This window comes from Strigops habroptila, chromosome 9, assembly GCF_004027225.2.
Source record: "Strigops habroptila isolate Jane chromosome 9, bStrHab1.2.pri, whole genome shotgun sequence".
Lineage (NCBI taxonomy): Eukaryota > Metazoa > Chordata > Aves > Psittaciformes > Psittacidae > Strigops > Strigops habroptila.
In genome coordinates this window covers 42,437,559-42,459,681 of record NC_044285.2, presented here as the reverse complement: position 1 = coordinate 42,459,681, position 22,123 = coordinate 42,437,559, and the positions used below count along the sequence as shown (strand labels likewise).

The following is a 22,123-nucleotide window of genomic DNA, read 5'->3' as shown; positions in this document are numbered from 1 at the left end:
CCGGTGCTCCATACATGTGCTGCAGCATCCAAGGTACCTCCAGCACTGCATCCGACCACATCCTGACCCCTGTGCAGACCCAGCTTCTCCCAGGGCAGGATGCCCTTTCCCTCAAAGGAACTGTGACCTCAGCTTGAGTGGAGCCCTTTCAAACCTACATAAAATAATGCAAACAAGATGTTGTTTCTTCCTGGCATTCCCAGCATGCAGCGTTTCGCCCACTGAAGAAAGCTGCTTTGTGTTTGAGCAAAAGGCTGTTTATTGTTATTTATAGGTAGAGAGGAAGTTGGACTAAATGAGCACAGTTGTTCCCTCTGCCTTTATAATCCATGACATATAATTAAAGCACAACTTTTCAAGTCAGTGTTTCCCTTCAGTGTTTTGTTAATCCATATTTAACACTAACTGTGGTATTTCAGTTATGATGGTCTCACCTCAGCAGCACACCGCAGGGCAGGAGGCTGGTGCCCCAGCCATGGCCCAGACCAACCACCTGGGACATGCAAGAAAAGAGCATTTGCTTCATTTTCAGCAGTTTGCCCAGGCAGAGACATTTCCTGGATCACAATGCACCCATTCTGGTTTTAAAATAGATGTGCACAATAGATGCAGATAGAAACAATAGGAAGATACAATAAAAACAGATAGATCTGTTTCTTAGACAACCAGACTTAAGGCTTTGTTCTTGGAAGGAGTCATCAGCCTTGCCTAAAGGGGACAATAGAGCCAAAGGGAAGATGCAGGAGCAAAATCTAATGAAAAGCAGGAGCACAATAGAGTGACCAAAGGCAGGGTGAGGGGTGACAGTACCTGGAGAAGCCCCGAGTCCCCAGTGTTCTGTGTGACTGATGTGGGGGCATGGCAGAGGCTGCTCCTGATCCCGGCTGCTGCTGGTCCCTCTGGACTATGATTCCCCGCAGAGGCTGAAGATACTCCAGACTCAAGCAGCTGATTGCAACATTAGCACCAAGTCACCCAGCTTGGCAGAACATGCTGCAAGGGCTGGAGCAGCTCTGCTCTGGAGCCAGGCTGAGAGAGCTGGGCTGGGGCAGCCTGGAGAAGAGAAGGCTCCTGAAGGGGACACCTTAGAGCAGCTCCAGTGCCTGAAGGGGCTCCAGGAAACCTGGAGAGGGGCTTTGGACAAGGGCCTGGAGGGACAGGACAAGGGGAATGGCTTTAACCTGCCAGAGGGGAGATTGAGATGAGCTCTGAGGCAGAAGTTGTTCCCTGTGAGGAAACAGGCTGGGGCCAAGCTGGGCTCCGGGCAGGCGCCGGCTGCTTGTTCTTCTCTTCCCTGGTTAATGGGTTTCCTTCACAGAGTTCTGTGGGGTTTAATATCGCTCCATGTTTGTGCCTCCGGCGCTATAGAAAGGAACAATCCCAGAGAAAGAAATCCCCAGCAGCTTAATTTGCAGAGGAAAACCAGATACCTGCCATCAGTGTGGAACGGGAGCCAGCAAAGCCAGAGACAGAGCCTGTAATAGGTTATTTAACAGCAGCTCTGTCAGCTGGGTTGCAAATGTGGTCAATACCTACGAGTCCAACTTCCCCCCTGCAGCCAGCAGCAGAGATTCATTCATTCTTTGAGAAATACATCGTTTAATAATTAAAATGTTACTGCATGACTTTTTTCTTGCTGTTTTTTTAAGCCAGACCCATTCCATTTTGGAAGTATAAAGCCATTAGAATGTGTCAAGCAGCAATTAGCTACTGTACACTGTTTATTCTTGAGTATAATCTGTGAGTAGAAGGGCAATATTCTTAGAAACGCAGCATTAACTTGCTCCTCAATGACTTTAATACGGCTCTTTTCAAATTGCTGCTCATAAAATCTTAGGGAAGAAGAATTTCCTGATGATGTCCCATCTCCTCAATTAGTTCTCTATCAGCAATCCAATAGCAAGTGTAGTATTTATTTAAGAGAGAGCATGCAAGGCTTTAACTTTAAAGCAAGCAGGTAAAAAGCGATGCCTGGCTTGCAACCTCTCAGGTATATGCAGATTTGCAGATTTATACTTCAATAAATGCTTGTACTGAAACCATCCCAAAGGCTTTTACACCACTAACAGTACTTTTCCACTATAAAATGCCATCCCCACTTCCTGTGCTGAATGGAAAACCCTGCCAACCCCATAGGGTTTGGTACCTGAAATTCCTCCCCACTTGCCCGTCCCTTACAAATGATCATAACCCTACTTATGTTAACCTTCCTCCCCCTACCAGAAGCCAACTTGAGCTCCCTCCATCCACCTTTCTCTTTCCAAAGCCCAGTTTCTGCTAAAACAAGAAGGCTGCAGGCACCAAACTCACCAAATCATTTGAATGGGTTTAAAGCTGCTGAACATCTTCAGCAGAAGAAATTACAACCATTTGTTTTCCAGCTGAGCCCAGAGCAATGCCACAGCATCCTCGGGTGAGGTTCTCCCCACGGCAGTGTCGTGGCCTTCCCCAAGCAAAGCTGAAACTAGAAGCATAATAACTGTCATTAACAGAAAGTGGTAAATATACCTCCACACAGCAGAGAAGAGCTGCTGGAGAAATTCATCCATTCAAGGCCAACAAAGGGGGCGGGAAGGCCCTGGCTCCTTTTCATGTGGTTTTCTTCATCTTTCGATTTTTCTTGGTTTTCACTGAATCCCAGCCTGGTTTGGGTTGAAGGGACCTCAAAGCTCATCCAGTTCCAATCCCTGCCACGGGCAGGGACACCTTCCACTAGAGCAGGTTGCTCCAAGCCCCTGTGTCCAACCTGGCCTTGAACACTGCCAGGGATGGGGCAGCCACAGCTCCTCTGGGCAAGCTGGAAGGTCCCGTTTGAAGGTACCAGATGCACAGTACTATTTCCCCCTGACAGTCACTCCTACCCTAACCCAGCTAAAGGTCAGCACCGAGATAATTTACCCAAAACACGGCAGACAAAGTAAAATCACTCCCATTAGATTTTTTCTCATGATAAAGGAATTACATTTTTCCCAGAGACAAATCGGGCTTATTGAGAATGTAAATCATTCTTTTCTGTACAGACAGAAACATCTGCAGGGCTTTTTCACCCACTTTGTTGCACCACTTGTTTGTACATGCGCTGCGGTTAGTACAATTGAATTAAAGAATGATTTACAGCATTAGATGAGCTTCTGCTTGATTGAGAATAGCTTTATCATGGAAATTGCTGTGCACTTTTAACCTCGTTACAATGCTGTATTATCTGCCTGATAAATATATTAAAGTGACTCATTCCACAATAGGCTGTTTGCAGACAGCAATGAAATTAATTCCAATTTATCACAACACCTTTCTCAACGCTGTCAAACTGAGCACTAGGATTTGATTATGAGAAGTGAATTCCAACAAATTGATATGCAACAATTCCAAAAGGAAGGGGGGAGCATTACGTCGGAGGAAAACCCAAAAAATGAATAAATACTTTTAATGCATTTGTATACTTCTAATGCATTTTTGTGCATCTTCTGGATTTCTCACTAACCTTGCAAGCTGGAAGTTGGCATTGCCACAGCTTCCTGAAGGGATAAAAATCTTGCACCAAAATCTTCAGGTAGGAAGCACGACTGAAGTGCTGTCTGGCTCCTGACCAGCAATGGGAATTGCATGAAGCAAGGCTAGAGATGTTCTGGCCATTTGTCAGCATCTTCTGGGCAAACCCTTCTGTGTCAGAGCCATCCCAGCATCACCTCATGCAATTCCCACTGTCCTCAAGTGCCCTCCCCTTCCTGATTTGGAGGCTGCCTCTTGGGGAGGAGACAGAGGATGGATCTTAGAACCCCAGCCTGGTTTGGGTTAGAAGGGACCCTAAAGCTCATCCAGTCCCAACCCCTGCCACGGGCAGGGACACCTTTCACTAGAGCAGGTTGCTCCAAGCCCCTGTGTCCAACCTGGCCTTGAACACTGCCAGGGATGGGGCAGCCACAGCTTCTCTGGGCACCCTGTGCCAGCGCCTCAGCACCCTCACAGGGAAGAACTTCTGCCTCAGATCTAACCTGAACTTCCCCTGTTTCAATTTAAACCCATCACCCCTTGTCCTGTCGCTCCAGCCCCTGATGCAGAGCCCCTCTCCAGCATCCTTGCAGCCCCCTTCAGACACTGGAAGCTGCTCTGACTTAAATACCAGCACAGGCAGCTGAGGTACCTATGGAAATCCCTGCTCTCTGGTGCTCTGGAGAGTGGCAGCACAAAGTTTATTTGTGCACTGATACAGATCAATAGGTGCAATCCAAGAGTTAATAAGCTTTAGAAAGACATCACTCACAGCACATCAGTCACCCCCAAATTACCCTCAGTAACCACCAGGCTCCCTCACCTTCTCCAGGTCAGTGGCTAAGAGCATCATCCCCACCACTGCTGAGAGCGTGGAAAGAGAAAGAGGTGGGAAAATTGATTCTGTTTCAGAGATGGCCCTGCTTAAAGCACTGCTGAATCCCCACTGCCAGCTTGCTTTCTCTTTTTCTCTCCTTTTTTTCCTTTCTAAACAGAAATAACTCTGCCAAAGTAGCTGCAGGCTATCAGCACAGCTTCCTGCAGCCAGCCTGCTCCCACTCCCATGAGTCTTTAGCAGAATAACACAGTTAGCAGCAAACTTCACCCTCCAAGAGCAGGGGCTGAGCCCCCGGGGTTTATTAGTGGAGCAACACAAGAGGTAGGGATGGGAAAGGCCACTGGTTCATTCTGCAGTAACCCAAAGAGGTCAAGAGGAGTGCTTGAGAGGTTTGCTGGCAGCGAGGGGGGCATTGCTCAGGGTTGGGCTGGATGAACTCCAGAGGTCCCTTCCAACCCCAAGGATTCTGTGGTGCTGTGAAAACCTGCCTCAATTGCCTGCTGTAATCTTTTTCCTTCAGTTAAATGTGTTTGTAGATGTGCATCTTTCATGCCTGGTACCTCGATGGCACTTTACAAGAAGATGTGAAAATGATATAATTCACAGCACACAGGCAGAGAATTCAAAATGAAGCAAAACACTCGCTGCAACCCAGCCCCTGATCCTCTCCAGCACAAACCAAAATGCCTCTGCTCCACCTGGGCAGCTCTGGGCACTGCTGCTGCTTTGCAGAGGGTTGCTTTTAAGTTTCTGGTTTGTTCTTGGCTCATTCATCAGCATTGCTAATAGGAGAGTTAGTTCTAGTTTTAAGGCAGCAACACTCACGGGGGTCACTGTCACTGGGAGTAAACTCAGCGTGGTTAAGATGAAGGATGCCCGGCAAACGACCCCGGATGGAGGTCGTAGTGGAAACTGCAGTCACGGATAATGAGGCCAAAAGAGGGTTTAGCTTAAAAAGCATAAAGAGATGGCTATTGGACTTAGCAAGGAGAAAAATCTGCAGGAAAGGAAATGGGCCAGAATATATTTTGCTAACAAGACATCTGTGTTAATCGAGGTTGCAGGAGGCTGCAGCAATCAGGACAGCAGTGAGGAAGCTGTGTCCATGGGGCTGCTAACTGGAGGGTTTAGCTCTGCTGAAAGAAAAGATGTGGCCAGTTTAAGAGAGAATCCCAGAGGCAGCTCCCCGATTCCCCAGTAAGCGTGGAGGGCAATGGCCTGTCTGCAGGGACAACCTGGACCAAGCTAAGTAAAAGGAAAGGCAGTTCATGGCACGCATGTAGCTTCTCTGCAGGCTCCTTGGAAGCCAGACCTAAAACCTCCTGTTTCTGTCACACACCAGTTTGTGGCATCATTCAGGCAACCCAAATCTGGATCTCAGCAAGGTCCCTGAGCAGGAGGCTGGTTTAACTGTGAAGGAGTTTCAGCTGTAAAGCTCAGCTGCAAACACCCCCCAGCAAACGGGCTGTGCCCCATTCCAAGGGGCAGCACCTCTCCCACGGCTCCTGAAGCAGCAGAAGCCTCAGGATACCCAGAGGGAATTTTCCAATGCTGTGATCTTTGGTTCAGCCTGGAACTCATGTTTTTTCCACTTAAATCCAATCTATTTCAAGACCTCGTCTTACGTCCTTGACCATTACAATTTATTACTGAGACAGTTTGAAGTTTCGAAGCCTAAAGCCCAGTGCCCAAGGAACAGACACCCCTGTACAGCCCCTCATGCAATGCACACAGCCTGGGCTGGATGACATGGTCATCAGCTCTCTCCTCTCCAAAGCATCCCATGTCCAGCAGCCAAATCGGGCTGTGACAGAAGCCAGGAAAAAGAAGAGAGATGAGGAAGAAAAGAAGAAGATGCTCTGTGCAGTGAAGAAAGCTGCGTGAGGTGCTCAGGCATTGGAACAGGCTGCCCAGGGCAGGGCTGGAGTCACCGTCCCTGCAAGTGCTCACACCCCGTGTAGCCGAGGCCCTCAGTGCCATGGGTTAGTGGTGGCCTTGGCAGTGCTGGGGAAGAGTTGACTTGATGATCTGAAAGCTCTTTTCCAAACTGGATGATGTTATAATTCAATATTGCAAAGCTGTGCACCCTCATTTCCAACTGGTAAGACCACATCCCGCACCACTACCTCCACTAGCTCTTCCTAATGCCAGGGCATGAGGGAACCAAGTATCTTTTTAAACACTTGGGAGCCCATTGCACAACAAATCAGCTCCTCCACTGAAACTAGGAAGAGGCCAAGGCACAGTACCTGCAAACAGGTACACAGAACCAGTAATTACATCTCCATGAGATCTTTAGGCTTCCTCTGACTTCAGCTGGGAAAAGATGCAAGACATCCCGCCACGTGCAACCTGCAAACCAACACATGATGTGAAGTGAGATAAAGCCAGGCTCAGTGGGCAATGTATGAGATTCCCTCCCAGAAGATGCAGTAGCCTCAAAAAGCTCTTTCTAAGCTGCACAGCAGGGATGAAGTTGCCACCAGCTGAGTGATCTGCCTCTGACTGAAGCCAATGAAAGGATTCGTGTGAGCTTCAGTGCAAAGCTGGCTTGGGCATTAAAGGCACTGCCAAAGGATGCCCCTCATGCTGCTCTGTGTGTGTGTGTGTGCACAGGGAGGAGGGGGAACTGTTAGCAGCTACCTTCTACTTTTAATTTAACAAACAAAAAGCATCACTGCAAACTCCATTGAGATGGCACAAGGTGCTAGAGGGCAGAGCACGTCCAGCTGAAATGACAGAGGGAGAGCAAAAAAGGAGAGGACAATATAAAAGTTTACAGACAGAAGCAAAATCAAATGCTATTTCAAATTAAACCCATGTTGATATTCAAGGCCAGAGGCGAGCGATGGTCAAGAGCACCCATGCCAAAAACCCCTTCCAAAAATGAGATGCAGACCCTTAATTTGCTACTCTGTATTTCAACATTAAACCAAAGATTTAAGGCCAGCAGCATCACACTGCATCAAAACTGTTGATATTTGGTTGCAAAACTGCAGGCATGAAGAATTTATGCCCTTATTCTTTCAGCACCAGCCAAGCTGCCAACAACACAGGGATTTCTAGATCAAAATCAACACCTTATAGCTCAGTGCCTTGCCATGTGCTTCCCAATTACCAGAGACTCTTTCCTATCTGAAACCTCTTCAGACAACTATTCGTAACACTCCAGAGGTATATTCACCACTTTGCTGCTACTGCCCTTGGTGATCAGGTTATTTTCAGCCTGTAGCAGGAACAGGGGCTTGCTTTAACCTCTGTCTTATCAACCACCTCTCACAGAGTGGTTAACAAAAGTAGATGCTAAACACACCTTGGGATAACTACGAGTGGGTCTGAGCTTACTGAAACCCAAAACCTCCCCTGTATTTCCAGCTGGAAGTGAAAAATGGAGCTTGCTACCAGCAAGCATTAGAGAACAGCCTGAGGGTTGAACCTGGCCAATAAAGAAACTGAGAATACAGAGGCTGTACATCCAGCCCAGGAGTGATGCCAACAGAAAGCAACCTGCATCAAAAATACAGAGAAAATGATCTTGGTGTCTCAAAGGGAATGCCTTCCTGAACAGCACTGGAGTTTCAAAGTTTTCCTCACAAGTCTCTAGCACAGAAAGAAATCCATTAGCAGGTAGGAAAAGCTCACTGGAGCTCCCAGCTGCTGTAACCCAGCAGGCAAAGCGGCTTCCAGGTGAGCCAGCTCCAAAAGCAGCTCCTGGGCAGCATCCAGGGAAAACCACCCTGGCTGTGCTCACAAATGCACTGAGTCACTGTCTGTGGTGACAGTGACACCTTCATCCCTGGGTGCTAAAACTCCTTTCACTTACCTATTCTTGATTTGCATCCTTGTGCATCTGCTGGTACTGCAAATTCCTGCACCCGTTTGCAACAGAGCCAATTGCTTCTCTCTGTGGTGCTACAATCAAAGTTGCTGGTTATCATTTCAGCGTGCTCATGGTCTCCCCACCAGGATTCCCCAAAAAAACAAGGGCCAAAGAGGGTCCAGTTTGCTGAGGCTGTTCCTCTGGGCTCACACCCAGCTCTGCCTGCACTGGCTGGGTGAGTGCTCCAGCTTTGGGATGAAAGCAAAGCTGTACTGCACTGTGGCTCTGCCTCCTCAGCTGTGTATCATAGGTAACCCAAACCTGAGCCGCCTTTTAAAGGTGTTTGCAGGGAAGCAAACCAGCAGAGATCCACCCCTAGGGCAAGAGCATGGAGCACTGCACCCTGTTCTTGTACAGCACCAGTATCCTTCCTCTGACCTGCTCCCTCGGCAGCACCCATGGGTGCAATCATTGAACAAAGGTCTGGCTACCTCCAGTTTGCAATTTAACAGGATATTCTACAAACTAAGCCCGCAGTTCTGAGTGAGGAAAAATGCCTCGAGGAGCTCCCTGCTCTTTTCTCTGTAGTATTATTTCTATGACACTTGTAAGACTAATCTTGTATGCTTTTGCAACCTTTATGCCCCATTCCTGGCAGTGTTCAAGGCCAGGTTGGACACAGGGGCTTGGAGCAACCTGCTCTAGTGGAAGGTGTCCCTGCCCGTGGCAGGGGTTGGAACTGGATGAGCTTTAAGGTCTCTTCCAACACAAACCATTCTGTGATTCCCAGACACATCAGCTCCACAGTATCTTCTGTGCCTGACCCTACACTAACACACACAGGTCCTGGCAGACAGAGAATCTTGCTGTTCGAGGAGGGGATTGGCAACTGCAGCTCCATGTCCAGATGGAGCCGCACCACACCACAGCTAAAGGGCAGGACAAATCCTGCCACCCCATCCGAAGGGCTGGGCGTGCAGGACAAAGCAGCTAATGCAGCCAATACCCACATCCCTCTGATGAGTCACACTTGCAGTGCATCCTCCTCCTCACATGCAATACATGGTACAGCCTCACCACAAGCTACCCACCTTTTCTGGTTTGTGCCTAACTATGCGGTGAGGTGCTGGTGGTTCCCACTCTGCTGGGATGGGTTCGAAACCTTGATGAGTTACAGGGGTGGAAAAGTGTTGAGAAAAAAATGCTTACTTAGAGAAATAAACCAACGGCCTTCCCACCTCAATTCTGTAATCTTTCCAAATACCTCTACAGTGCTGGCTTAAGGTAGAGAGCTCGACCCGTTCGGTGGATGAGGAATTGGCTGCTTGGTCACACTCAGAGTTGTGGACAACAGCTCAATGGCCCAAGTGGAGAGGATGGTGAGGCCCAGGTTGCACAGAGAAGCTGTGGCTGCCCCATCCCTGGCAGTGTTCAAGGCCAGGTTGGACACAGGGGCTTGGAGCAACCTGCTCTAGTGGAAGGTGTCCCTGCCCGTGGCAGGGGTTGGAGCTGGAGGAGCTTTAAGGTCCCTTCAACCCAAACCAGGCTGGGGTTCTGTGATTCTAAGCCCAGAGGAGATCAACTATTAGCTATGTAAGACACCCGGATCTATTGTGTCTCTTCTACTTCCAACAGCAGATAAAGCATTAACTTCAAGAGGGGTGGGATTGAATATTTGATGAAGTTTATTTGTAGTGCATGTCTCCGATTGTCTTTGTGGTAGAGAGCACGAACAGACTGACTGAAATCGCTCTCCTCTGCATTCAGGATTAAAATACCCACAAGAGGTGGATGTACCAGGCACATTTTCAACCAGAAAAAACACAGCAGATAGGAAAATTAACAGAGATACAGCCCTAGACAGAAACTTTTCCCACTCTGCCCTGAGACTCAGCCCCTTATAAAGCATTTTAACAGCATATTTTAGGGGTAAAGTTTTTAAATAGACAAATTGTAGGAATAATGAAGCTCTAACACACCCCATCCCTGACAAATCAGCTGTTAAAGCAGGGTTTGGGCTGGGAACTGCCTGCTAACATGTCAGTGAACCTGCTCTTCCACACTGCTGTGTACAGAGCAGCGCAGCTCCAGCGCGGGCTGACACTGAGGTGCCTGCCTGGAGGCACACAGCTTCCAAAAGCAGATCTGGGGGGACTGCAGAGCTCCCCAGAAACCTACCTGGAGGCCCTGCAACACCCCTGCAGCTCAACTCGGCTGCCCTTTGAGCCTGGTGTGCTGCAAGCTACCAAAGGGGTCCATGTCCCCATGCAAATGCCTGCACCCAGCCTAGGGGTGGGTGACAGGGGGACAGAGGAGCAGTCGCTCGGAGGAAGGATGCTTGGTCAGGTGATGAACCCGAGGACCTGAAATACCAGGAGGGAAAACTATGCCACAGAAGTGCCAGCAATGCTATGAGAAACCAAAGCAGCCCATAGGACAGGCAAGGACAGTCGTGTTGTTATTCAGGCTGTAATCACTATGGGCATGGAAGAGAAGTTTTCCATCATTCCAGAGGATTTTAATGACAATTAAATAACCTGTCATTAGCCTTAATAACATACGTGTGCATCAAACTTTGCCTACAGAAGCAGTGGTGGCCAAGGTCAGTAACAGCAGGGGTTGATAGGAGGAGCCAGCACAAGAGCAAAATCCCACATTTTCAAAGACAACTGCCATGACATTTTACACTTTGATCTGACGATGGTGTCTGAAACCAATCCTATTTCCAGGATAACAGTAAATACAACCATTTGCTTCTGAGTATAATCTTTGAAACCCAATACGTGCGGGTAAGTTTAACAGAGAAACTTCCATTCCAGCACAGCTAAAGAGTGAACCCGTATTTTAGCCCTCACGGGCAGAGATGTTCACTCCAGATCCCGGGTGCAGCCCAGGCACCAGCATCAGGCATCTGCAGGGCTGGAGCTCAGACTGTCAGCACTGTCAGCACTGCCCTACCCTCTGGGAACAGCTCACACCCATTCGTACAAGTTGTTGCTCTGGGCTCAGATTTGACACAAGAGCCTCAGCTGAGCAACAATGGTGTTTGAAAAGGAAGCTTGAAAACCCCAGTGGCCATTCTCTTTCAGAGACAATTGCCAGACAATTGGCTGGCCTGGCTTAGATTTTCTGTTCCTCTACACTGCTATAACTAAAAACTGTCTTAGAGCACATAAAAGAATCACTAAAGTATTAAATAATCGAGAGGAGTTTTGTTTAGCTGAGCACCTACCTCTATATGGCAGAAATGAACTCAAACAGCTCTATCAAGTATGAAAGCAGGGAGTGGTTTTGCAATGCTCAGTGATTTCCTATTTGAAAGGAAGTCGATGTTCTGCTTTGGCAGAGGATGGGCAGATGACAGCTCTACTGCCATGGCTTGGGTTGGCTTCAGAGGCACTCCAGCTACTTGTTCTCCCACAAACACCTTCGCTGTAGGCAGATCAAAGTCTCAATATTCAATAATACGACTGATAGTCATGTCCCTTCACTGTATACATGGACATCTTCAATAAAAAGGAGGATAAACACCTATCCTTTCAGGACTGTACAGCAATGAACATGGGTGTGCTTGCAAAACCTGCCATACAGTGTGCAAGGGCTCTGTTCTGCCTTAGCACCTACAAAGCAGAGCAGGTTTGCTGGTGTGTAACATCCTGGATGTTTTTGCTCACAGCTGAATATGTCAACTGCTCTCTGAGGTCACACTACAAGCAGAAGGAAGTTTTGTTTCTTACTGCCTTGGAAGTGCCAACTGGGCTTAGAGCTGAGCTGGGTGCTCCCTCTTGCATACATCATTATCACCTTTAACACGAGTTCTCCATCTCACCTGATCTCAAGCTAAACCTACAGTTACATCTCTGCTCCTTTGCTGTTCCAGAGAGGGCTGACAGGTTCTGACTGATGGGAGAAGATCCTGCCCTGGCTCCATGGCAGCAGAAGTGGAGCCCAGCAGAGCCACCGCTCCTGGACCCCACCAGCTGGTACCTCCCTGTGGTCCTGGGGACATGAGAGATGCTTGGCAGGCTGCTGTGAAACAGGGGGTTCCTGCAGGAAGGGGCTGAGGTACGCAAGGTGAAAGCAGTGTCCTGCTCTGTACCCTGGAGCCTGATGTGCTGCCCATGAGTCCTGCCTGTGCATGTGTGCTGATATGTCTCGGGCTGTCACCAACCAGAGGTGGCACATAAGATGGCACAGAAGAGTGCTGCTGGCTGAATGGCACACAACTTGGGTATAAGCTTATCACTTATAAGCTGAAACTTCCACGGTCCTTCTCCTCTGGCCACCCCAGGCCCCACAAACCCAGTTTCAAATACCACCAGAAGTTTTTGAGGGGTAGGAGCTGGTAATAGGAGGAATTAGGGTTTGTTGGCTGGAGGAAAGGAGGAGGTTGGTTTCAAGATGTAGAGTTTGTGGTACACAACAGCCCTGCCGTGGCAGCATGCTCATGGAACTACTCACAGTGGTGGAGAGCTTCCCTTCGTTCTTCTGCACATAGATGACTGCATCCCGTACCAAGGAGAACAGGTTCAGGAGGACATGCTCCATGTCATAGATGCCATGCATGCCTTTGGTCAGCCCCTCCAGAGCCCTGATGTACTCTCTCCAGTGGTTATCAATCTCTATGACACCCGCCAAGCATCCTTGCATCACCACAGCACAGTAGGTGGCACAGGGCTTGGCCAGGAGCAGCCCCTGGCAGTGTGAGCAGTACCACATCTTCAGCAGCGCTCGGCCACAGTCCTTGCTGAATTTGAGGTGGTCAGTGGTGTTGATCACCTCAATCCCCAGGTTGAGAGCCTGCAGGAAGACTCGGGTGGCCTGCAGTGACTTGGACACCTGCGTCATCATCATCTTTGGGTAGTTACCAAAGACTTTGAGGTCTCTCCTGGCCGCCCGCAGGCATTCAGCCATCTCCACGGAGGGCTCGGGGAAGCCGGGATTCAGCAGGTGAGAGTAAACCAAAGGAAATAAACTGTCAAAAAACTCATTGATCATGTCATTGACGCTGATGTCGGAGCCCAGTATGTACAGAGAGACATCAGTAAAAAGTTCTCCAACAAACTTCAGAGCCCTGGGCCCCATGCTCGGGTAGTGGCTCCTAAACATGCTGTTGGTGAAGTTTCTGGCGTGTCGTACTACAATCTCGAAGGCTTCTGCAAAACAGAACAGAAAAGGAAAGAGTTATGAAGAGATGAGCTCAGACATAGGGATTGCTGCTGCAAAGGCTGGTCCCATCCTGCCCACTTTGGGTCACACACGTGCTGGCAGCCGTGCCTGCTGCAAACCCAGCAGCATCAGCCAGCTTCAGGAGAAACCCATGTATTCTTTAACACCAGCTCCGTTTCAAATGGCAAAACCATCTGATCCAGTGAACATCTCCGCTTTTAAAGGAAATATTGATCCCACAAAAGGGCTAGACTGCAATTTCTTTCTCGCCCCTCTCATATTGATTTGATATTAAGAGGAATTCTATCTCCAGACTTAATTTAAGACATAGATAAATGTTTGACAAAAGGTACAGTGTTTAAAATCAGGAAACAGTAAATGCTGACATTCCATTATGAAATGGAAAATGTTTATGGGAGTGTAATCACCCACGGGATGTTTGGACCCGACCCCCAGCACCAGCCCTGCACAAAGTGTCCTCAAAGCCATTTGAAAAGCCCCTGCAGTGCTGCAGCTTTCCTGAATGCATCAGGCTCACTTCAGCTCCACATCCAAGGTTGCATCTGCCCTGGACGTGTGCTGCTCCGTGGTCTAAAGTGATGCTGAGGACCAGAGACACAGCATGGGTGCCCAGCCAGGACCACTCTCACACAGCAGGTTGTGCCACACTGCCCCATGAAGCTCGTGTTTTACACAGGGACCATCAGTTTGCTAGGAAAAGCCAGGCTGCATTTTCCCCTCTCTATGAAGACTTGAGGACATTCTGCCCACACGTCCTGCATGGAGCAAACGGGAGAGCCACCACCAGCAGCAGTTATTCCCTGGATTACAGCCTTCCTTACCAGAAGGCTTCCAAAATATCAATACCCCTATATGTAAAGACAACATCTCAGGGGAGACCTTATAACCATCTTATAACAGTCTTCCAGTGCCTAAAGGGGCTACAGGAAACCTGGAGAGGGGCTTTGGACAAGGGCCTGTAGGGACAGGACAAGGGGAATGGCTTTAACCTGCCAGAGGGGAGATTGAGATGAGCTCTGAGGCAGAAGCTCTTCCCTGTGAGGGTGCTGAGGCGCTGGCACAGGGTGCCCAGAGAAGCTGTGGCTGCCCCATCCCTGGCAGTGTTCAAGGCCAGGTTGGACACAGGGGCTTGGAGCAACCTGCTCTAGTGGAAGGTGTCCCTGCCCGTGGCAGGGGTTGGAGCTGGATGAGCTTTAAGGTCTCTCCCAACACAAACCAGGCTGGGGTTCTATGAACATACCTACACACACCCCCGTTTCGGGAAGCCACCAGTGCAAACTGAAGTCTTTCTCTCTACCAGCCTGTGTCCCCCTCCCCAGGGTATTATCCATAAAATGCTAAGAACAATGAAGAGCCTCTGAGCTGACAGGTCACTGACACCCCCCCACATAACCACTCCCAACTGTGTCACTCTGGAAACACACATCCAGGCTCAATTTGCATGAAGATTATCATGGTCAATAATTCAAGGGAATGCTTAATTTTTAAACCCCTCAGTGTCATCTTTCCCATTTGTTACGTTGGGGATGCAGCTGAGCATCTCCACGGGGGCTCAGTATTAACACCAGTTTGAGCAACATCAGGCCTTGCTGCTCTCCCTGCATGACCCCTCACGTTCCTCAAGAGCTTTTGAAACCATCTCCAGGACTTCCAACTCTTTCTTCCTGGGTGCATCCTATGCAGGAGGGACAGGGATTCAAGCTGTTCGCAGCCCCCCCAGCAGCATGCAGAAAGCTATGGTGTAAGTGGTGAGGCACTAGAACAGGCTGCCCAAAGAAGTGGTAAATGCTCCATCCCTGGCACTGTTCAAGGCCAGGTTGGACAGAGCCTTGGGTGACATGGTCTAGTGTGAGGCGTCCCTGCACACGGCAGGGGGTTGGAACTGGATGAGCTTAAGGTCCTTTCCAACCCAAACCATTCCATGATTCTATGAAGCAGGGATCAAAGCACAACTATACTTTTGCCAACACTGTCTCCATGCCATCTGGTGCCTGCACACCTCCCAGACATGCCACTGAAGCGTTTTGTCCACAGCTCCCGACGCTCGCACCAGGCCTGGCCCAGAGCAACCATCTGCATTCCCAGATGGAGCAGTCCTTCCCAACAGCATGGATTGAGGGATGCAGCAGGGCAAGGACAGAGCCCCCTCCCCACGCCTGCCGAGCAGCACAGCAGACACCTCAGTGCTCCCCCCTTGAGAGCAGTGCCCGGCTCTCCAGGCACAGCGGGGTGGCTGACACGCCGCGAGGGCCATGTGCAGCACAGCAAGCTCTGCTTGCACTGTTCTTAAAAGTTTTAAAACAACAGCGAAGTCTCTTTAAATAGGGCACATGGATAAGGAAACTTTTTTCCCCCTCCTTTATCCTCAAGGGCACCAGAATAGCTTTTGCCTCAAAGAGCACAAAGAACTTTTTGGACCAGTGTTTTTCTGGCAGCGCTGCAGACGGTGCCAGGATTGTCATGCTGTGCTTCACCATCCGCCTTTAACCTCTTCTCTGTTAGCTCCCTTAGAAAATGTCATCCCTCTTCCCTTCCCTCGCTCCTCTGCGCTTTGCAAGTTCCCCTCAGAGCCAAGAGACTCTTTGCTGATTAGAAAACTAGTCCAAGCTCCTGTGTAAACCTCCTGGAGCGAGGAACGCTTCAGACAGGAGCTGAGAACAGCGGTGTTATCACAGGAGCATGCACACACAGTCCCGCTGCTTCGGAGGTCATGCCATGCACATCATTTTTATCATAATAACTGGCTAAGTGTGTCTGGTTTATGTGCCTTGGAGCTTTGGCATATATCCATTAGAGAGTGCAATAGGCATCATAAAAGTACATGAAGCCTCCTGCTGCCCTGTTAATACATGCAAGAAATAATAAAACTTGGGAAAAAAAAGAAGAATCTTGTACATCCAAACCCGCTGCCACCCAGCTCCCCCATAGCTGCTGCTTCTGAAGTGCTCCCTGCTAAGGGCTGGCTGCAAGAACATTCAAGCCCTAGGAGCAGAAGTGACCCCTGACCAGACCCTGAGCGCTTCAAAGAGGAGGAAACTGTATGGGTCTGTCCCCTGTGCTCCCCCGAGTAAGTCTTGTGTGGAGACACAGGGAATGCCGTGTTACAAAGCAGCGCTGGCTTCTGATCCCCCACCACGTCCCACAGCCTGCGTTTGCTGCTGGTAAAACCTGCCCTCCTCCTAACATGGCAGTACTGAAACCCCTGTTTCTGGAGGACAACTGAAGCCTTTCTTTGCTCTATTATTAATTTCTTCTTTTTATTTCAAGGATAGTTTAAAAAGGTGCAATTTAAGAGCAGCCGGTTTGCAGGTCTAACTGAAGCAGAGTAACTACCTTCACAGCACTGATAAAAAAGATTATCCAGTGGGTGATTAATGCTCATCCAGTTCCAACCCCCTGCCACGGGCAGGGACACCTTCCACTAGAGCAGGTTGCTCCAAGCCCCTGTGTCCAACCTGGCCTTGAACACTGCCAGGGATGGGGCAGCCACAGCTTCTCTGGGCACCCTGTGCCAGCGCCTCAGCACCCTCACAGGGAAGAGCTTCTGCCTCAGAGCTCATCTCAGTCTCCCCTCCGGCAGGTTAAAGCAGGCACAGCAGTGCCCTGAGCGGGGATCACTGGCAGGAGAAGGAAATCACCGCATTCAAGGGTTCAACTGAAGTGTTCAAGGCCAGGTTGGACACAGGGGCTTGGAGCAACCTGCTCTAGTGGAAGGTGTCCCTGCCCGTGGCAGGGGGTTGGAGCTTTATGAGCTTTAAGGTCCCTTCCAACCCAACCCATTCTATTCTTTTTGCCCCTTTGCAAAAGGTTGTTTTCTAAAGCTAGGCAATTATCTCCCCACATTTAAAGCCTTATCTTGACCACATAAAGATACGCCTTCACAGTGGAGGAACTACAACATGTTTGTTATTCCATTAGTAAAGACAAGGCTCAGTTTTATCTTTTGGATGCCAGCCCAGCAAGTCATCACAGACAAGTTCACAGCATCACTATGGTGTTGCTACCTCCCTATAAAAGCTTTAAGGCCATCTCCTCCAGGACCGCGTGGCAGAGTGGCAAATGCTCCCAAACTATCCCAAACTGTAAACCAAACAAGCTGATTTCCATGCAGCAGCTCTCCCTTGAGCTCAACACGGATCTCCCAGCATCCAGCTGAATTCCACCCTCTGCAGATGATGCATTTTGTGATTCACTGCACCTTTCCTGGGATGCTGCTGCTCAGATGTGCTCCGGGCTGCCACCTCACACACAGCACTGCCCTGTGCTGCATGTGGGACCGGTTCCAAACCTCAGGAGCTCTACATATCAAAACACACTTTAAACACCTTTTAGGTGTGAGTGTGCCTCTTCTGCCCCAATAAATCTCATCTATGGATGCAACTGCTCCAGGGCAGCAAGTGAACCGGCTCCTGAAGCTCAGCAGATTTGCTGAAGTCCCTCTCCCTGGGTCTGCTCCCCAGACCTCTGCCCTGGAGGGTCCCTACCCACAGGACCTGGCACCAAACTCTCTGTGCAAGGCATAGCACTAACCACAGGAGCTGTACAGCCTCTGGCCTGGCCAGACTTCTCCTGCTGAGCAGTTCCTGCTCTCTGGCACTTCCCTGCCGATGGCAAAACCTCCTGAAATGACCTATTGATGTAAATCCCTCTCCTTTCACTCCTTAGGACATAAATCACAGCAAAAAAGTAGACACTGGAATCCCTCAGCCCATGGGAATAATTTCCATCCTGAGGCAACAACATGAGTCTGCAGGCAGGGCAGTGGAGAATTCCTCAGTTAATCTGCTCCTAACACAACTGCTGCCTCCCCTTCAGGCTTTCTAAATCTGTGCAAGTCCCACATGCCTCAAACCAAAAATGCTCAGCCCCTCAACAAAACCCACCAGTGTTCAGAGATGGGAATTCAAATGGTCCTAAAGGAAATGCTACAAGTTTGGGGTTCTGTAGAAAGCCTTTTCTGACACGGCAATTGCTGCAGCACCACTTGGAACCAGCAAAGGAGCCACCAGCATCCACCTGTGAGTGAGCTCTGAAGAGGAAACACTTCAATATCTCAGTGCATCAGACAGCTTCAGACTCATCACAGCAGCCCGTGCTCCTGAAAGACACACAGAAGAGCTCACCAAGAGACAAGCAAGTGTGTGCAGGAAGGGGCTGGCTGCCACAGGCACTGCTGCTGAGAGGAACCGCCAGCCGTTTTGCAAACAGCAGGTAATATTCATTTCCAATCTTGGGAAAGGTTGGCAGAAAGGGAATCAAATCCAAGAGGTTTTCCCTTGGCAGCAATAAGAGCAGACTCCAGATTTGTTCTGTTGTGATTTACACTATACTGCAAGACTTCAACAACATTATCAGGACACAAAAGCTCTTCTAAGCAGCATAATTACTGTTGTCTGAGCATTACAAACCCCATCAGCCGGTGCCACTGCTGCTCTTACAGGGTGTTTCTCTGAGCACATCTGAGTTTAGAGCTTAGGAAATGCCTTTTTTTCCCCCATGACATAGCTTTTTGGATTACTTTTACAATATTGTCACTATTAAAGTTATGGACTCATAAACTCTGAAGCTAATCTCATAAGCTCCCAAGTGTTAGTAATAAGAATTAGAACAATTCAGTTATTGTCTTCTACATTTTAAAGCCATCAAGGTTTGCACTTTGTACCTTTGCTCCATTGGGCCAAGAGAGGAAAGGTCTCAGTCCGAGCTTTAAATGAGAGGGGGCTCCTTCTCCTCCCAGCTCCATGCCCGGCCCTCCCGCTCCCATGGGAGTTAACTTCCCAAAGGCAGTGCTGCTCACCACAGCCAAACCACTATGCTCCTGTCAGAGAAGCATCTTCTTCTCATTAGCTGTGCCTATCAAAATGCCAAGCTCCAAAGCCATTCCTTTTTAATTGTTCAGCTTATTTAGTGGCCTGTTAGTTTGAAACACACTCCCTGAGGTTTCTAATAAAAACACTGTACTCTGCATCTAATCATACCCACTCCAAACACCCCAAAACCACAGTTACATCCCAGGTAACAGTCCGACCGCTGAGCAATTAGTCACACTGTGCTTCACCCATTTATTATTTACATGCCATGCACAAACCCTTTGTTAATGCAGACAGCAGAGCCCAGCACCACAACCTGCTGCAAGCCAGAAGCAAGGGGGCAAGAAACACTGTGCCCACAGCTCCCCAGCTCCAACCAGCCCCAGCCCTGCCTGGAGGGGGTCTTGTGCAGTGCTCTGTACCCCACACAGGCACCCACAGCCCACGGCAGCAAAAGCCAGGGTCAGGGATGCTGGAGCACAGGGAAGGAGCTTTTCTTTTGATGAGCAGCAGGATGCTTTGAGAGGTTCCCTGGAGACACCCAGAAGTAGATGGTCTAGTGGCAGGTGTCCCTGCCCATGGCAGGGGGTTGGAAGTGGATGAGCTTTGAGGTCCTTTCCAACACAAACCTACACTCTAAGTGAAATTTCCAAGAAAACCCCCACATATCTCACAGCGAACACCTCTCAAGAATGACTCTGCAGGAAAATCTCTTCTGGGACTTCGTGCTTGAGCACATGGCTGTGGTGCTTGTGATGAAATATGGGCTGCACACGTATTGTGTAATTTGTTTACTCTGAGCACCAAGAAATACTCTGCTTTGTGCCGTGACAGATGTGTGAACGTAAAAGAGATTCCTGAAAATTTCCTCAGGACAAAGTTAAAACTGCAAACAGTCAGGGCTGGCGCAAAGGGTGGAAGAACAGGATTCCTTCTCAAAATCCAGGGGAAGGTGAGGAATAAGGGCCCAGAGAAGCAGGTTCAAATCAAGCCCTAAGAGCACAAGTGGGAAAAGCAGAAGAGACAGAAGGATGCAGGATGCTCCTGCAGCAAAAAGGTAGCTCTGTTGTGCTGGTAACCTGTCAGACCAAGGACAGACAAACCTCTCCTCATGCATGCCATGCCTCCATCCTAGTGCTGAAGCTCACATAAGGGTTGGGGTTCAAGTCCAGGCTCCTCTCCATCACTGGGCACCAGTTTAGGGATGCAATGTGCAGCAGGAGCACTGGGAAAAGGCATGGCAGGAGTGCTGGAGGATGGGGGGAAGGTTTGGCTTGGAAAGCATCAAACTGCACCAACCATTTGTGTGGGGTGAAGGCTGCTCCTGCAGAAGTGATTGACTGCAAAGGAAACAATGGGTTTATCCTCATCCAACACGCTCTGAGGCTGGAATTTGCCATCGAGAGAGCAGGGAATAAACTGCTGTTCCACAGGGCAGAGACTGCTGGGAGGAGAGTGGCCCCATGGAACACAGTGCAGAAGGGAAAGGAGCATCTCTGCCCTGGGTAACTGAGCAGGCAGAGGTATGTCAGACCCCAGCATTACTGCAAAGCCACATGTGGAGTCATTCTGGTTTGGTTTTACTTTGAAACAGAAAAATAAAGAGAGGAGCCACAAGGAAACCAGCACTTGGTCACCTCCCAGCCACACTGTGCTAATTGGAGGCTCCACCATGCACCTGATGGGGTTATAAAGACATCAAAAACGCAACCTGCCTCTTAAAAGGTGACTGATGAGCCACATTCCAAGCAGAGAACAAGTGATTCCATACACTCCCTCCCAAATCTACAGGCCCAGCATTTCTAACCACCAGGACAGCAGTTTGGGGAACTCCTCCAGTTATGTTAAAGTAAAAGTTAGAAGCAACTTCTAAAAAAAATGCATGTTGAGCAAATTCCTTTATTCCTCAGAATAAATGAGGATGAAGCCACTCGGTCGAGTATTCAACACCATGAAACCCAGAGTCTTTGGAAGTGCATTAGCCTCAGTAGCTTCAGAGCAAGGCAGATCTGGATGGGTTTTCCAGGCTCCCTTTCATTCCATAGGGCTTTTATCAGCCTGTTAAGCCTCCAACAATGGGGAGCAGACTATTTATTTGAGAAGCAAATTCCTTCCTCTATAATCTCCCCCAGCCAAACTCCCTTTAAAGTTATCTGAGCGTCTGATGAAAAGCAAATGGCAGAAGATCAGCTCTTGATCCCTATAGTAACAAGAAGGACTTGCACTTATTTAAGGGCATCTGTTGGCTGGTTTTAAGCCACTTCAGCCCCTTTATTTCTGATTTCAGGTTCCTACCTGTGCTGGCAGAACTTGAGAAAGGCATTTGCTCAGTAACATACAGAAACCAGCATCAGGTGTGATGCTCTTCCCCTCAGGAGTGGCTGTTTCCAAGACACAGCCCAGGCTCCCAAAAGCCATTTAGTGATTTTTAAGCTGATTTTGTCTCAAGACACCTCAGAGAAGAACACAGCTTTCCAACATGGAAATCAGACTGTGCATCATCTCAGTAGCACAAGCTCAACCAGCCCTTCCGATGCTCCCTGGGAGCATCTTGCTCAGCACGGAGCAGGGCACCCAACGCACATCCTGCCTGAGACACCACAGGGTCACACAGGACACCACACCCACACCAGCACCACCACAACAGGGCTCAGGACATCCCAGACACACAGCCCCCGGGCACTGATTTCATCCATAAAAAAAAAGACGGACCCATGGCCCCATTTTCCAGACGTGGCACTTCCCAAAAACTGAACTCACTTCTTTCTTCCTTCTCTGGGGTATCTTGAGCAGAGCTCCCAAAAACAGAAGTTGTTTTGCTGGTTCATATTGTCTTGTTTGTTCACTTGTAGGTGGTTTGCTCATTTGAAGGTGGTTTGTTGGGCTTTTTGGTTGGGTTTGTTGTGGAGTTTATGTGTTTGGTTGTTGGCTTTTGGGGGATTTGGTGGGTTTCTGTTTGTTTGCTGAGGGGTTGTG

At 49.1% G+C, this 22,123-nt stretch overlaps 1 protein-coding gene across 1 annotated transcript in view; it reads right to left on the bottom strand.

Annotated features, from left to right (window-relative positions):
* Positions 1–22,123, bottom strand: part of GPC3 (glypican 3) — a 145,091-nt gene that overhangs the window by 69,696 nt on the left and 53,272 nt on the right. The window contains exon 3 of the mRNA XM_030498225.1: positions 12,609–13,303. Coding sequence (XP_030354085.1) covers positions 12,609–13,303 — 695 coding nt within the window. The remainder of the gene's footprint in view (positions 1–12,608; positions 13,304–22,123) is intronic.